The following is a 17,457-nucleotide window of genomic DNA, read 5'->3' on the forward strand; positions in this document are numbered from 1 at the left end:
CACCTTGTTTACACCTTTTAAATTGTGTATTTTTTTTTAACATCTAACGAAAACAAAAGTGTCTTATGGGAGTGTTTGGTTCAGGACACTGCCTATGTTTCACACACACAAGCACGCACGCACACACACACACATACACGTGCACGCAGGCGCGCACCCACACACACACACACACACTCTTTTCCACAGTGCTGCTTCCTGTTTTGCACACAGTCTGTGGGCTGGATGGCAGAGGTATTCACAGCTCGGGTTAATGGGCACAAGTAGGTTAAGTATATAAATAAAGATCAGCCTCAGACAGGAAAAACCACCTTGTTCAATGTCACTCTACATCTGAAAATTCTCTCTCTCTCTCTGCCTCTCTCTCTCTCTCTCTCTCCCTCTCCCTCCCCCTCTCTCTCTCTCTCTCTCTCTCTCTCTGCCGGTCTCTCTGTGTCATACAGGCACCATCCTTGTTGTGTATTACAAAGATACACAGATTCACTTTCTGAACAGGGGCTTATCAGACAGGCAGAGGTGTGGACTCTGAGTGAGATTCCCCCTTCCTAGCTTTCCCCCTCCGCTCCCTGGACACACTCAGAGGGCAAACCACGAGGACAAAGGCATCGATTTAACGGGGATCGCCGATTTTTCGCAGAGCCTCGCGTCACAGATCAGGTGACTTCGCGCTCCCGTGTTTTTTTTTAAGTGAAAGGTTAGCCAGTGTGCACCCGCAGGCTGGTGTGTTTTCCGTTTGTGGGCTGGTGATGCTGCGTTGGGGCAGCTCAGCTTGTTTGGCCAACAACACACAGTCATGTTGTGTCAACACGGCGAGGGATGCCAAGCGTGCCACTCTGCCGCACGAACGTGCCCGCGCTTTTTTTATGACCGCAAGGAACACGGCCCTCACAAGGGTTTGTGTTCTTTGGCGGGGGGACAGCCACCCTTTAGAATACCCCCGTCTTCACAAGACTGTCATGACAACCATGTGACATACAGCAAGGTGGATGTAGTATAGTGAATGTAGTATAATGGTTTGGGAACTGGGCATGTAACTCAGAGGTTGCAGGTTTCATTCCAAGGTGAGGCACAGTTGTTGTTGCCCTGGGCACGGCACTTTCACCGGAATTTAAATATCCAAATATCTAAATAGACTGCGTGTAAAAATAGAAGCCAAGTAGCATTACAAGCTGAGTAGAGAGGTAGCAATGCCTTTTAGCTCATAACGAATAATGCTAGGATATGAACAGGGCAAAACCGATCCTAGATCAGCCCAACTGGTCTGTGATGCTTTAATATAGCTCCTAGTTTCCAGCACTTCTGTTCTAAGATGCTTTATGAATACAGGTCCTGATCCAGGATCAGTTTTAGCTCACAATTCACAAAAAAGCTTTGCTATGTGCACAGAAGGCAAAAGACACAATTGCTCTCAGATGCTTTCTGAATACATGCCCTGGTTTCCAGCACTCCTGCTATGATATGCTTTATGAATACAGGTCCCAATTTACCTTGTAGCTTATAATGCACAAGGCTAGGTCACAGAAAACTAATTATAGATCAGCAGTCCTGCTCAGATGCTTTATGAATACTGGATCTGGTTTCCTGTCCATTTCTCTGTGCTTTTTGGTAAAAGATCAGACTGGGCCCATGGTGGGAGAGACCAGGGGTCACGCCCTCTGCTCTGGGGCGGAAGTGGGGGGGGGGGGTAATCCCCAAACCTGCCACTGTGCCGTGATGTAATCCCCCAACGGGCAGTTTTAGGGTTTATTTTTGACCCGCCACGGTTAAAACGGGGAAAGGGCAGGAGAAAGGGTCCGGGGCGGTGGAAACCACCAGAGATCACCCGGGGTCAGGGCCACAGGGGCCCGGGGCCCAGCCAGCATGGAATGTTCTGGCGAAAAAAAATAAAGAAATAAAGAAAACTTCACTCAATTTGGTAGAGCAACATTACGTGGGCAACATGGCAGTGCGGTGACGTTTCTTGGATAAGTGAGCTGTCCCAGACATTATGGCTCTCACCGGTCTCTGGATCACCATCGTGACGAAAAATCAGTCTCCTCGCCGAAATATGAACAGACAGAGAGACTTTTAACCCACACAGTTTGAACAGACAGCAAGACTAAACCCACCCACACAGTAAGAACAGACAGTAAGACCTAACCCACGCAGACAAGCCTACAGCATATGTTGTGGAATGTGAGATACAAATGTTCTGACAGAAACATACATGAGAAACTTGTATAAGAAAAAGGAGAATAAACAACAAACAGTCCTTTCAGCCCATCTATGTGTGCGCGTGTGTGTGTGTGCATGCCTGTGCGTGTGTGCGTGCGAGCGCATGCGTGTGCGTGTGTATGTGCGTGCATGTGAGTGTGAGTGTGTGTGTGAGACAGTAACAGGTGCAGTGCTCTGACTGCAGAATGAAAGTGCTGGTTTAGAGACTTTCCAGCTGCCCCAGCTTATCACAGGGGTCTCTCAAAGTGAAACCGCTCATGTGTCCATCTCCTCCTGCAGCTGTGCAGGAAGCCCCGCCCCCTGCCCAAACCCCGCCTCTCTCATTTACTCCAGCTCAGAGCAGGTGGCGCTCGGCCCCGCCCCCTTCACAGTGAGCCCAGACACCAGTCAGCACTCCCGTGTGAGTGACAGGCTGCTGGGCACAACTGCACCCCTATCCCTACAACTCTGTTACTGTGAATCACCCTGAAACAGGACACACACACACACACACACATATGTGCACACACTCACACACACACCCTCACATACACACACTCACACACACACACACACACACTTTCCAGTACTGCAGCCCAAACGGCCTCTGTCATGCTACGGTTCTTATGACGGATACACAGATACTGCTGACCTAACACCATAACGACCCCGTCAAAGACAACAACAGCCAGGCCCCGCCCTCTCCCGTCGCCGTGCCAACCGCGAGTGGCTAATTTCCCCCAGATTCCCAGCATTCTGTGCAAGGCCCGTCCCTGCCAGCTGCACCAGGACAGCTGTTTGGGGCTTTGGTCCGAGGCGAACACCAAAAGACCCAGGAACCGCGCCCGTGGACGGGGTCTGGTTACCCGCAGCGGGGAGCGGGAGGTTCAGGGGGTCGGGGGTCAGGGGTCAGGGGTCAGGCGTCAGGGGAGGGGCAGAAGACAGGGGGGACCCCCTTGCCTCTCTCCCGCCCTGTGAGAGCGAAAGTGTCTCTTCACACACAGCATGTGCTGCCGGGCTCTGGGACCCTCACACTTGCTGTTCCCCAAATTTATAACAGCCACATTTGGGGCGTTAGCAGAACCCCTTATCCAGAGGAGGGTACATAAAGCCTTAAACAGGGCTGCAGTGCAGTATAATAGAGAGGGAACTGGGCTTGTAACCCAGTTGTTGGTGAATGAATGAATTAATTAACTAATTAATTAGCTGTCAATTAAATAAAATTTTAGTAGACAGTTATTACACCATTTTACAGTACATATAATACAGCACTATTTTCATGATATTCATTTAAAAATATTGTAGGATTAAAAAACACAGTGACGCCAAAAATGGTTTATTTCCATTGTGGTCCTCGTAGACACTAAACTGGTTTGATTCCCAGGTAGAACACTGCTGAGCAAGGTGCTTAACGTGAGGTGCTTCAGTATATATCCAACTGAAAAAAATGCTAAAAAGTAGCGCAAGTCGCTCTGGATAACAGCACCTGCTAAAAGACACTTAATCCTTCCCCTGTGTTTAACTAAATTCAAAAAGCCATTTAGACTGCGATTTTAAAAAGTCATAACCGTTCACATGCACGCAATTTCACGTCGTCTGACTAAAACATATTCGCGTATCACACGCGAGATTACGCAGCTAAAGTGAGACCACATCGATTGACGCGGCTCTTCAGCCGAGTACACGCGCTTTTTTTTCAGCTTCGCCGTTATAAACCGCGGAACCGAAAGCAGGGGGTCGGTGGGAGAGTCAGCAGACGGCCGAAGCGCTTATTAGACGCATTTTCAGGCTCCGATGAAGAGCAGGAATGCGCGGTATGTCTGCGCGCGACCAACCGCGCAAACGCAGCCCCTGCAGTGCGAAGCATCTCTCCCTCTGTCTAATACGCTTCTGTGACCACTCGCTTTTTCTTCCTTTCTCTCTCTTTCTCTTTCACGCCCCTCTTTCTCACCCAACTGAGAGTCTCTGGCTCGTTCTCTCTCTTTATTACCTACTTTTTCTTTCTTTTTATCTCTCTCCGTTTACCACTCTCGGACCACTTCCATTTATTTTCTCTTCCTTTCTCAGGCTCTCTCCATCACATCCCCCTTTTTCTCACCCTACTGTGACTCTCTCGCTGATGTGCCATCTCTTTATCTCTCTCTCCCCCCTCCTCTTTCTCTGTCTCTCTCCCCCCATCTCATGTGGTGGTGCCGGGATGTTCACAATAACAGGAGCCTGAAATTGTTTGGTTTTCCTCTAGGCTGTCTCACAGCTGCAAGTACACACATTTAGTGTCGTTACTTTGTATTTTGAGCAGCAAACTGAAGAAATGCATGTCTCTCTCTCTCTCTCTCTCTGTCTGTCTCCCCCTCTCTTCCCCCTCGTGCAACAGGTGTTGAAACTCCACAGTAAAACTAATCAGTCATGGGTATCACGAAAAGATTCCTTCATTGCTCATGATGTTCACACTATAATATGATAGTCTGCTCCTGGTGGTGGGGTAACACTGTGAGAAGCATTCTTCTCAGACAGACAGGCAGAGGGGTCAAAACGTTGAGGCAACGTTGCAAGAAAGGTAAGCACCTCTTTAAGGACACACAGACACCCGTCTCCGGGCACAAACAATTCCCCTGCCTTAGCTTCTGTGATTCTCTACAAATATTTCTCACCATCTCAATACCAGAGCAACCCTGTCATTACAGTGAGTCATCAGGCTTACAACTCACCACAGAAATAACCACAGAAAATAAACCACAGAAATAAAGCAGGACAAAGCCCGTCATCACAAAGCTTTGTTCAGACGCGCCTAGACGCCCTCACTTCAGTAACGAGGCTAATTAATGTTTTTCCCCCCGATACAATCGTGGCAAGACGCAAGCTAAATCTCACATTACAGACTGAGCGTGAATGACAGGTGAGCAGTCAAAAGGTTGCCGGGGTGGTTGACTCTCAGCGACGGCAAAGCTGTTATCGGACGCTTCACGATAGCGAGTGAAAACGACTGTTACGGCAGCAGAATGTTACCCTCGGCAACATCCGGTGAAGCAAGACCGAATTTCGGCTTTCGAAAGCGTCCCTGAGGACAGAGGGACATAAGCCAAGGAGGTAAGGGAGGAGAAGGAGGTCTTATCCAAAAAACACGGAGGGAGGGAGCTTTTCCCCGACCTACCGTCCAGGATGGAGGGCCGGCGTTTGGAGTGGATCTTTTTAAACTTCCCGCGAAAGTCGTTGGCGGAGGACAGGGCCAGGGGCAGGCTGCTGATGCGCCCCAGCATCACCCCGTCCTGGTCCTCGCCGTGCTCCGGAACGATCCGGGCCACCACGCCGCCGCCGCCGCCGCTCCAGAGCTCCTCAGAGGACATCTCCAAAAAAAAAGAGGGGGTGGGGGATGTGGTTCCCCAAAACTGTGTCAATCTGTCTGCGGTCGCAGCATCCAGGCAGTGAGAGGGGGAGAGAGAGTGAGAGAGAGACTCTCTCTTCTTTCAGCTCGCGATGCAAGTTTGTTCTCTTCCCGTAGCTGTTCTTTCTCTCCTTCTGCTTCTTCTCTCCTTCTTTTTTCGTCTTGTCCTTCCCTCGTTCTTCTCCCTCCTCTCTGCGGTCCGTTTCCCGTGGGGGGGGGGGGGGTTCTGATGACAGAGCAGCTCGGACTGAGGCTCTCTCCGAATGACAGACGGAACCCTTCGCACCCGACAGGGCAGTTTAGCCTGTTACAGACGCGCGCGCCAGACCGTCAGGTATAGGGTTACTGCCACTCCCCTTCTCAGCAGAACGGAGAGAGAGAGAGAGAGGGAGAGAGAGAGAGAGAGAGAGAGGAGAGCAGGAGAGAGGCAGAGAGAGAGAGAGAGAGGGAGAGACGGAGCACCGACTTAGACAGTGAGAGGGAAACAGAGAGTAAGGGAGATTGAGGGAGAGTAGCACGTGCTTGATAAAACAAACACACCCACACACACACTCACACGCTCTCTCTCTCTCTCACACACACGCACGCTCTCTCTACTCTCTGTCACACATACACCCACACAGACTCACTCACACGCACTCTCTCTCTCACACACACACCCACAGCCTCTATTACTTTCACTCCTCTCTTCTCACAAATCAAATAACAAAAATGACTGAATGTCAGCTAATCTCTTAGTTACAATATAAAATATTTCAATAAAATGCTATCAATCACAATTACTGTACATTAGATGTAATCAGGCCAAAAGGGAGTTGGAAACCATTCAAAAGCATAAAAAATGTGTCCAAAATAGACAGGAGTCGATAAGCTCGTTTTAAATTTAAATTTAAACCATCCACATATCTGTGTTGCTGTATATTTGGAAACACCCACATTGTTATTGTAATCTATTGCTATTGTGTTATTGTGATGACGAGTAACACCCATCTTGTAAATACATTTTTTTTAAATAAATCATTGTAAAAATCATTAATCAAACCAGCGCCCTTAATCTCTGTAGAAGGAACAAATATTTCTTAACTGAACTCACCACACAGGGAAGCAGTGCGAGAAAGAAACAGAATATGTTTACTGTGCATTGGAGCGACCGCATGCTAAAGCTGAAGCGACAGTTTGTACTGCTCACTCTCAAATTCAAATTCAAATTCGAATGCTTTATTGGCATATTTCAAAATACATATTGGCAAAGGGTCGTGATAACAAGAGTTATAATAACGTACAAAAATCCTGTCTGGCAGTGACCACATGTGCATTCCTCTTTGGGTAGCCATGTTGTTTTTTGTGTCTTCATTTTTCAGTTGCTAAGGTGTGGTTACTGGACCAGTACTTTGTTTAGGATTTGCCACTGCTTTTTATCCCTCTCTCTCTCTCTCTCTCTCTCTCTCTTGTTTTCTCTCCCCCTCTGTCTCTCTTTCTCCCTTCTCTCAGTCTCTCTGTCTCTCTCTCCCTTCTCTCAGTCTATCTGTCTCTCTCTCCCTCTCTCAGTCTCTCTCTCTCTCTCCCCCCCCCTCTCTCTCTCTCTCTAAGCAGAGAGAAGGTTCCAGAAGGCCCAGAGCAGCAGGAATCAGGCTAAACTGGGCCGTTTCCACAGTAAGTGGGCCGTGGGGACGGCGGGTCCCACAGAAACGCCCGGCTGTACCTCCGGGGCCCGCGATGGCGCCTCTGACTCACCGTGTCTTAATCTGAGCGCTACAGCGGGACACAGACCCAAAAAAAAGCAGACGGGCCCCTTCTCACGCCACCCTACACCCCTACACCCCCCCCCCTCCATCCCCGCACCCCAAACTGATGAAAGCCCAATAGAGCACTTTTCTCAGTCCACACAGGAACTGCCATCAGCTGAGAGGAAATGGGACAAGTTCAGCCCAACAAGACTTTGCTGTCTGGAGATAATTTACCCAGCTCATCCAAAACGCTACTATACGCAACTTTGTTCTTTTTTACAGCACTGCCATAAGGTTTTAGCAACGTTTTTACGACATCTTACGCATTGTCTTTTTTTTTTTTTTTTTTTTTTTTTTAAACCACACCCCCCCAAACTACAACTTTCCAGCTATGCTATAAATAGGTCCAGGTTACACACACACACACACAAACACAGGCTCACACTCACATGCACGCATGCACAGTGCTTGTTTTTCCCCTGCAGGAAAACATTTTTTAAACAGCATCGGTGACCCAAAAAAAAAAAAATCAGGTCAAGAACACAGTGTTTTCAGCAGATTCCGCGACCTAAAAAAGAAAAAAAAAAAACTATTTAAAAACTTTAAAAGATCTGGAATCACAATGGGCCCCCAAGGCAGGGGCTGAGGTGTGCTCTGGGACAGGGAAGCCCCGCCCCCTTGTCAGCCTGACACCTGACGCGTCCGATGGCTGGAATTTAACAGGCCGCCTTGTTCTGCGAGCCCTATTAAGCACACCCGGCCCTTCTCCCTCACGACGTGACCCAAAGCACACAGACGCAGCCGCGGAAAACACACATCTCAGCGTTTACTTGTCAACCGCCTCTGTAATTCCCTCTGAAGCCGTTAGTCGTGGAAGCTGGGCGCTCACACCTGTCGTCTGTCACCTGTACACCTGAATGCCCCCCCCCCCCCAACGTTATCGTCAAAGAAACACACAGGGAACAGAAACAGGAAAGAGAGCAGGGAAATCGACGCTAGTTCGCCATGACAACCGGGGGAATCTGAGTTTGTTCAGAATTCATGGGATCGTGCAGCCAATCAGAAGGTAAGGGGTGATTAGGTAGCCAGGTGTAGATGACACCCGTTGTGTGAGATTTTTGAGCAGGACAGCAGGGTTAACTGCCATGGTCATTTGGAAAATTTATGACACGTCGTGGTGGGAGATCGAAAAAAAAAAAAAATGTTGAAGAAAAAGAAAAGAAATGTGGTTTCACAGAGCTGCACCTGAACCTGCACCTGGGGTGTGCCACCTGTTCTCTATGGGCACCAAACCACACCACCCCCCCCTGGCGTTGCCCACGTTCCCTTTGAAACATGGCTGCTGACTTCTGTATTCTGACAGCGTGGGCTCATTCCAATCGCTTATTTTATCCATCCTTGCTTCCTTTCCTAGCCTACTTTCCTAGTACGGAAGGCCAAAGGGGTCAAAAAATACGGGAATAGATACGTAAAATCACGCGGCGTTGTCAACACGTCAGGAGGCAAGGAAAGGAAGCAAGGATGAATAAAATAAGAGATTGGAATAAACCCTGAGCTAACTGTCATAGTCCTGCATTTGATGTCGGCCACACCCCTTTTCAGTGACTCGTCCAATGGGACTGAGGGGATTGGCAGGGCCAGAGACACAGCTCCAGGGTCCACCCAGGACATAAAAGGCTCTGACTTCATACACTTTTTACAGATCTATAATGCACCCGTCCTTCAGGACATGCACCTCCGAACTAACCCATAATGCACCTGTCCCTCAGAACTGACCCATAATGCACCTGTCCCTCAGAACCGACTCATAATGCACCTACCACTCAAAATTGACCCATAATGCACCTGTCCCTCCGAACTAACCCATAATGCACCTGTCCCTCAGAACTGACCCATAATGCACCTGTCCCTCTCAGTCAGCAGGTGTCGTTCACTCTGACATAATAAAAAGCCAGCGCGACATTTTCAAACCCAGTTTGGCGAGTTTTTTTTTTTGGTCATAGCTAAACTCACCGAGCCGCACTGGGGAAGGTAAAAGCAAGGTCAGCCATACAGACGCTTTTTACTGCCGGTCAATGTTAAGGAGAGACAATGACTGAATCCAGCCCAGTGTCTCTCTCGAAAGGACAAAAGAGCACTGAAATCAAACATGGAGCTGAAACCCACTGCAAAGCTTTTTGTGTGCGTTTGAATGAAAATCTGATCGGTAGGACGGTGTGTTCTGGTCAATGAGTGATTTTGTGCCTGAGCACCCACACACACACACACACACACACACATACACACAAACACACACAATATGCACAGATCCACACATACATAAAACACATGCACACACACACCCACCCAGCCTCGCACACACACACACACACATACACACACAGACTGTGTACAATACCTCTGACTGTCACTGTCCTCACAAAATGACTGAGAACAAAACACCCCGAAAAATAGGTCAAATGCAGGACGCGTTCTGGCCAAACAACACCTGCGCTTACCCACAAGCCACCTGCGCTTACCCACAAGCCATAACTCTGCTTCTCATGATCCAATCAGATCTTCATTCAGGAAGCCACACACCACATCAAAAACACATTTCATTTCATGTATTCAAATATGAAACCTGAAAGACGGCGAAGCCTCAGTCAATGACAAAGCCATCGGGGAACAGGGCTCTCAGTGTGAAGGTTGCAGGCTTGATTCCAGGTGGGACACTGCAAGGGCTGTACCCCAGAGTAAGGTACTTAACCTGAATGCTTCTGTAAATAATCCAACCGTATTAATGGATACTATGTAAAATAAAGAGAAAAAGTAGCATAACGTTTGTGCAAATACACAAACGTTATGCTACTAGGAGATATTTTTCTTCTCTTTTTTTTTTTTTTTTTTTTTTAAACAAACTTCCTCCTGAAATCTTTTCAATGCGCCTCTATCACTGGTAGGCTCATTTTTCTCCTCTCTCTCAAAAAATTTCCACGACCCAGCTCCGCCCCCCCTCCCCCTCCCCCTCCCCCTCCTCACCTGCTTGCACACCTGTTGACCTGAGGGTGGTGAGGTCAGACTGGCAGCTGTCCCACCCCCATCCCCCCCCCCGCCCCAAATCTGCCCCACCCCAGAGTCTTGCACTGCTGCCACAAGGCCCAACCTTGTTTGTAAGGAAATGAGGTCAGTCATGTATACACTACAGATGGAAAGTTACAGACAACCCTCGGTTGAGTCCAGGCCACTGGTATGATATGGTGCTGCGTTTTAACAAGACACCGTCAGTCAAAAAAAGTGTAAATCCTGCTCTGCTCCTCCTAGCCAAGGCATCTCAGTTTGACTTTTTTTCACAATCAAATTCATGCCGAAGCAACTCAGGTTAAGCGTCTTGTTCGAGGTTAGGCCAGAGCTCCGCTTGAGAATCAAACCTGCAAACCCTCAGCTACGGGCGCTAGTCATTACTGAGGATTTACCGGAAACATTTGGAGTTCAGTCACCTGGGAAAGAGGTGGACAGCGACGCTGAACAAACCAGCCTGAAGCCTCACTTCAGTAAAAACAGTTCATCTTTCTCACTTGTCCAGGAAACTGTTCAATAAACGCTGCATTTTTTACATAGTTAAAAGCACACTGTTGATTTTTCAGCATTTCTGAGGTGAGCCCGGCCATAAATAAAATGTGGCTTTATCTCCAGACCAAGCGCAGGGAGAGCAAATCGAAACTGACTGCATTTACAGGATCTGTGGCGCCATCTACTGTCCGTGACCAGAACCACATGCGTACACACACACACACACAACTATACATAAGGCAACACACATGCCTTCTCTCTCTCCCTCTCTATCTCGCGCGCACACAAACATGTGTAAGGCAAGCACATGTGCACATGCATATGCTCACACACACACACACACACACACACAGACACGCACAAGAGAAGCAGCCGGCAAATGACACAAACCGTGAGTTTCCTTTCCACATTAGAATGCAGTCACAAAGAGACAACTGGCCACTAGTAAACCAGCTAGTTCTGAATCACTACTTCGGTTCTAATGCAGGTTAAAGATGAGAGCAACTACAGAGGCCTCTGCACCTGCGCAGAGTTCCACACCCTCAGCGTCTCACTGTGATTTCCACACAAAGAAACGCGAAGGGAACAGCTGCTCACTGAGCTAATTACCCCCCAAAAAAAGTCAACTACATACTGCAGGCATTTACAGTATGTCACAGGCAGTGCAAGGCTGTTTAAGAAAAAAAGGAGGAGGAGGAGGAGGAGGATCGAGAGGAAACCATTAGCAGGGAAATTTCAAGGACAGGCATGGCTGCAGGGCAGGACACTGCGTGAGCAGGATTGCCAGATTTGAAAACAATGAACCTGCCCCAAATCCATTTTTCTCATTAAAAACCATAGCCCAATTGGGCAGGATTCCACCCAATCTGGCAACACTGCGTGGGAGAATTCTGCGTGCTGTTGCCATGGGGAGGAACAGCATTCCGTGGCCTGAGATAGAGAGAGAGTACCCTTGTAGGCGTTGGCAGTTGAATAATTGGTATGCGTGCGAGATGCAAAGAGATTGCAGCATCATCGTTTCCACCAACATCCTGAGAAGATATATATTCCGAACAGAGCAAACGTAGGAGGGCTGTCATCGCCAGGAAAGCATGCCTGCCCACACATGCAGAGCGGAGAATATCTGGGACCATGTAGTTTCTTTTAGGGTCATCAATGCCAGCACTGTTTCTGCAAGTGACTGTTACCCGGGCAACCGGCATTCCCACACATCCATCACACGTGAGCATCTGCCGACCTCCAGCACCACCAGTGCAGCAGGGAGCGGCACACCAGCAGTGGCAGTGTAGTAAAGCGGTTAGCTAGTAACTCATTGAGGTTGCGGGTTCAAATCCCAAGAGGGACACAGCCATTGTACCCCTGAATAAAAGCATCTGCTGAGCAGTTAAATTATGTAATAGCAGTAATGAGCAGTAACTGGAGAGGCCAATCCTACAGTACCACTGTACAAGAGAAAGAGGGACTCCCTCCTACAGCAGTGCAAAACAGCATTCTGGGGACATTGGAGTATTCTACTGCCCCACCCCCTACCCCCTGACAATTCCTTTTCACCTCATCCATCTTGATCCAAACACACACACACAAACATTCCGATTCCAACAACACTATAAAAGCATGAAGGCTGAGGTCCACACTTCTCATTTAACTGTAACAGTGAGGGCGTGATATTCTACACGCCCGTCAAAAATACACTACGCCTTCTTTTGCCAAATTGCCAGGTTAGATTAGCATCTGAGCTGTGATGGAAAGTGGAAAACAAACCTTACTGCCCCTCCTGCCATATCACCCCTGCCCCACCCCCCCAAACATCCAATTCCCCTGTGCTGGGCCCTGGGTGGCAGCCAAGTCCCCCCCTCCCCGGCCTGCCCCGCCTCAGCTTTCAATCCTGCCATCTGGACCACCATTTTTCCAAACCCCTCTTTCCGGATACCATCTGCTCCCCCAGCATGGATCCCCCATTACACACACAGACACACGCACACACACACAGACACACACACACACTCACAGACAGACAGACAGACACAGACAGACAGACACACACACACACACTGACAGACAGACAGACAGAGACACACACACACACAGACAGACAGACAGACACACACACACAGACAGACACACAAGTTCAAATAAGCGCTATTCTAATTAGACATATTACAGCGCATTTCCAAAAGAGGAAGCTAGTGCCGTTTAATGGTGAGAGGAGTACAGATCTTTCTCTAGGTATAAATACGCATTATAAACAGGCCTTGATTTTTGCTGTAACAGGTCTGAACTCATGACTGTAGATTTAGAGTCACCAAATGAGGCTCCACATGTTAGCCCAAAATTATTGTAATGCTGTGGTAAAAATGTCAAAATAAACTACTGTACCACCTCAGGATACAACAGGAAGAAAAATAAACAGTATTTATATTGCCTAAATATAAAACACCTAGCTATGTGGACCACCTCAGTTTAAAAAATGAACCTCAACATACCCCAGTGGTAAAACGTTGGCTTTTAAAAATGTACAATGCCTGCGTGGGGAAAACTGAAACAAAGAGCAGCCACCTCGTGACTTCATACGTCTTCCAAGCCAATCATTCCGGTTCAATTTCCGAAACAGCTGCATGCATCATCGGTGATTCACTCTCGTGCCAGACGCACCCCAATAAACCGTCTTCACCAAGTCTGCAGATGTAGCTGATGACTTTATCAAAAACGTTGTCTTAAATCATCGTTCGCAGAAGCTGGAATTAGGCTACATCATGACAGCTCAAGCCCCAGTCAGGCACTCCTGCCATGACCCAGGTATGTCTGGGGGCTTCCTACTCCAATAGCTGATCCAGGATCAGCCATCTTGCCTAAATCAGGGACGTCAGAGTCCAGTCCTGAAGAGACGGCTATTCCACATCTTTCAGCACTTAAATGATTGGTTAAAGAAGGGGTGTCCAATCTTATCTGAAAAGGGCCGGTGTGGGTGCAGGTTTTTATTTTAGTCCAGCCCTACGTTCCTGATTTAACTAATTAACTAAACGTGGTCTTCAATCAAGACCTTGATAAGTAGAATCAGGTCTTAGTGCTGGGCTAACATAGAAACTTGCACTCACGCCAGCCCTGATCGGATAAGACTGGACACCCCTGGGTTAAAGAGATCACACACCTTGTTTCACACACACAAGGCCTAAACTGGCCGCAAATTGGGGGGACAAAAACTGAGAAACAGACAGATGCTGAAACTCTACAGGAATGGCTTTTGCGATCCCCAGAGAGACTGGGATGAGATGGGGGTGGTCCCTAGAGAGCGGCCAATAACGAGGCCTTTTATTGAACAGCCTCAGGGGTCCTCAGATCTGCACCTGTCGTCTCTCACGCTGCCTGACTGTTAATCCAATGGGGGGGGGAACAATAAAGGGGGGGGTTGGAGGGGACTCTGGGGGGCCTGCAAGTCAGGCTGTGCCCCAGCTTTTATTCTTACCTAATTGAGCAATTAAGCAGTTAATTACACGGTTAACTCATCTCACCTGGTTTCTCTGGGTCTGGATTGGGCGGCCATTTTAAAAGGCAAGCCACTGACTTGTTTAAACAGTTTCAATTATTTTTGCAACACACCAAACTAAGCTGGTGAAAAAACAAATTATTTTAAAAGTTAAGGACAAAATATTGACCGAACGCGAGCCTGTGTTGGAAAACAAAGGCTTTTAAAAAAAAAAATGGCAACAAGCCAAACCTGCGCTAATCAAAAGCACTAATCGCTGAAGCTGTTAATGCACGTGTTTCAAACGAGGCGACTAATCACTCGGCCAACCGACAAATATCAGAACGCCCAGGGTCGCCACGGAAACGGTGACACAGTTGTGTGGGAACGCAGCCAGCGACGTTCCCAAGGATTCATGGGAGATATCAGAGGACCTCCTGCAGCTGATGTGTACGAAGTAGTAGTCTAATGCGATGCCCTTTTTGCCCCATCTGTCAGAGGTGTTTAAAAACACCTTCTTTATTATCCTCTCTTCTAAATGGACATGGAATCAAGGTATTGTTTTAAAAGCCCAGCGTATTAAATATTTGCTATCCAGGAAGCGAAGATCCAGGCAAAACAGAGAGGACACGGCACAGAATGGATCATTAGCTTCCCAAAAAAAAAAAAGAACAACTCTTCAGACTGAAAACAATGCATTAAAGGCCTGCAATTAGGCCACACCGGTCCATCCAGATGGCATTTCCCCTTTCCCCGTGAGAAGAATCATCTAAAATACGACTGAATGCCAGCTGGCTCGTTCTCAGGGGCGGCACCAAACGGCAATTAGCGACCTAGCCTAAATTAAGGGTGCTTTCCAACACTGGTACAGAAACCATAACCACGCCCACAATTAAACAGATCAGACACAGTTGTACCTGGAGCCAAGCACTGACCATTTCACTTAAACTGTGCTGAGCAACAACGCAGAACCAGCAGACCCTGCAGCTCTCCAGGACCAAGGCCCTGAACTTGGTGAACTCACCTGTGGTCTTGAGTGTATAAGGATAGTGAGCAATCAACCAATCAAATTCCCAGTCTGTCCTGAAAATTGTTCTATTTCTCTAAAGCGCTTTGTGTAAAAGTCAAATAAAAGGTGCTATAAATAAATAAATAAATGTGCAGGCCTACATCATTTGTTTTTGTATCTTGTTTCTTGGCACAAACAAGATTCAAAACACAAGCCGTTTTTTTTACACTAGAATCGACAATGCAATTAATATAGAGAAACTTCACAACAGCATGACGCCATCGAATAAAAAAATGTAAACAGTACCGTGCATTACAGCAACATCCGTAAGCGAATATTCAAACAAACAAACAAACAAACAAACAAACAAAAACCGTCGCACCTGATGGAAGTACAGGTGTGCTCTTTCATTAACACACCTGTGTTGGAGAACGCAGATATCAGCGGTCATAGCGTTAACAGGTGCTCGATAATGCCCAACACAACTCACAACACACATTTCAGCTACGGATATTAAATATTTATGCCCACCCAGCCTCATGAATGACTGATGTACCGGAAAGAAAAAGGAAAAAAATGGTAGACACGCAAATGGATAACAGCAAATGGGTCGCAGCGGGCTACCTACATAGTTGAACATCCTGAATGGTTAATATGGAATGAGTTCATTAGGCCTGCAGTAGCGCTTCCATGCACGATTTTAACTTCAGTTTTAAAAACCAGTATAAACCACAGAATTTTCAAGTTCACAGACAAAAAAAAGCAGGCTAATGTTAAAGACGAGGGTTGCTGCATGCGAAATTGTGAATATATTGTTGTGAATGTCAAGCGCACACATTATTAGAAATATCACCAAGTCCGTGATCATAATTCAGACACAAGTTATTGTAATCAGAATGGATACGTGTCGTAGATCCGTTACATAACAGACTATCTGTAAATTCAGTAATAAATTCAGTTGGCTAACCACCTTGCTCCTGAAATGTGCTTCAAGACACTAGTCTAGTGTATTCTGTTGTGTTCAGGGACCAAATTAAGATACCCAGCAACATCAAGAACTACAATATTAGGAACATGATTCCTAATATATTCTTATCGTTAAATTAACACACGTAGGTGGTTCATTCCATATTTATGATTAACTTAAAACCAAAATCCAGACCAACATTTTAATCAAGCTAAGCTACTGCATTTTAGACGTAAAGTCCAACAATTCTTTCGGCACATATTTTAATCTGACTGTATAGAAACGGTTTTCTGAAAAACCGTGATGATGTTTTTTCAGTAACGTTGTCATTAACAACTTGTTTGGCTACAGATGCGTCTTGGCCAATTATCCAACGAATCAATATTAATTTTAAACAAATATCGACAAAACATGCAAAGCGATCTCTATCTAGACTATACATATTTAATAAATAGCTAGCCATGTTTTGCCTGCACACATATCTCACGACATAGTTGATGAGACATGGGCAGCCCACAGTATCTAACGGAGGCTCCACCATTCAGCACGCAAATGAATTTAAAATAGATTTTTACCCTTTGAACGAGTGGCCTGCGGTTTATTCTGGCATCTCCTCGACAGAAATTTCATCCAGTATCCGTTTCAGTTGGATCCGACAAAGCACTTCATAAAATCCGCTGTTCACTTGGCAAATAATTTTCACAATCGTGTTTTTTTTCTTACTGATGGACTGTCAGAGGCAGGAGCCAGGGAAGGACAAAGCTCCACCCTTAGCAACCAATAAAATACCGTCTGTCCCGAGAATGAGGAAAAGGGCCGCGTCCATTGGCTAACGACGACGTCAATTAACCTCGGAGCTCCTTTGTTTCCTTGGACCGAGTTGTCATGAAGGATGCTCTGGTGAAGTACCGTAGCAGGTGCGGATGAGGCGTGCCTTTCACCTCGCTTTGCAATTCATCTCAATCAAAGAACGCTTTTTAAAACAATAAGCACGTACTTCCTGGACATTCGGTTAAAAGTGGAATCGGTTTGTTGTTGGTTAATAAAACAGCACTTGGTATTATGAACATAAAAGAAAATGCGTTGAAAACATTCACAGCATGTCTGGTTATCTCGTTCTAAATTAGCGACTGCAAAAATACTCTACCATCGATTTCGCAGAGA

At 47.0% G+C, this 17,457-nt stretch overlaps 1 protein-coding gene across 9 annotated transcripts in view; it reads right to left on the reverse strand.

Annotated features, from left to right (window-relative positions):
• The window catches only part of fryb (furry homolog b (Drosophila)), an 84,632-nt gene extending 67,601 nt beyond the window's left edge, over positions 1 to 17,031 (reverse strand). For 5 of the 9 annotated variants that reach the window (XM_035433971.1, XM_035433967.1, XM_035433968.1 and 2 more), the window contains exon 1: positions 5,345 to 5,715. In XM_035433971.1, coding sequence (XP_035289862.1) covers positions 5,345 to 5,537 — 193 coding nt within the window. In that variant the 5' untranslated portion in view covers positions 5,538 to 5,715. Of the gene's footprint in view, positions 1 to 5,344; positions 5,721 to 16,868 lie in introns of those variants that run through there. The other 4 variants (XM_035433976.1, XM_035433970.1, XM_035433973.1 and 1 more) reach the window with 3 other exon arrangements.
• Positions 17,032 to 17,457: the final 426 nt, after the last annotated feature.

The sequence above is a fragment of the Anguilla anguilla genome, chromosome 9 (genome assembly GCF_013347855.1).
Source record: "Anguilla anguilla isolate fAngAng1 chromosome 9, fAngAng1.pri, whole genome shotgun sequence".
In the NCBI taxonomy this organism is placed as follows: Eukaryota; Metazoa; Chordata; class Actinopteri; order Anguilliformes; family Anguillidae; genus Anguilla; species Anguilla anguilla.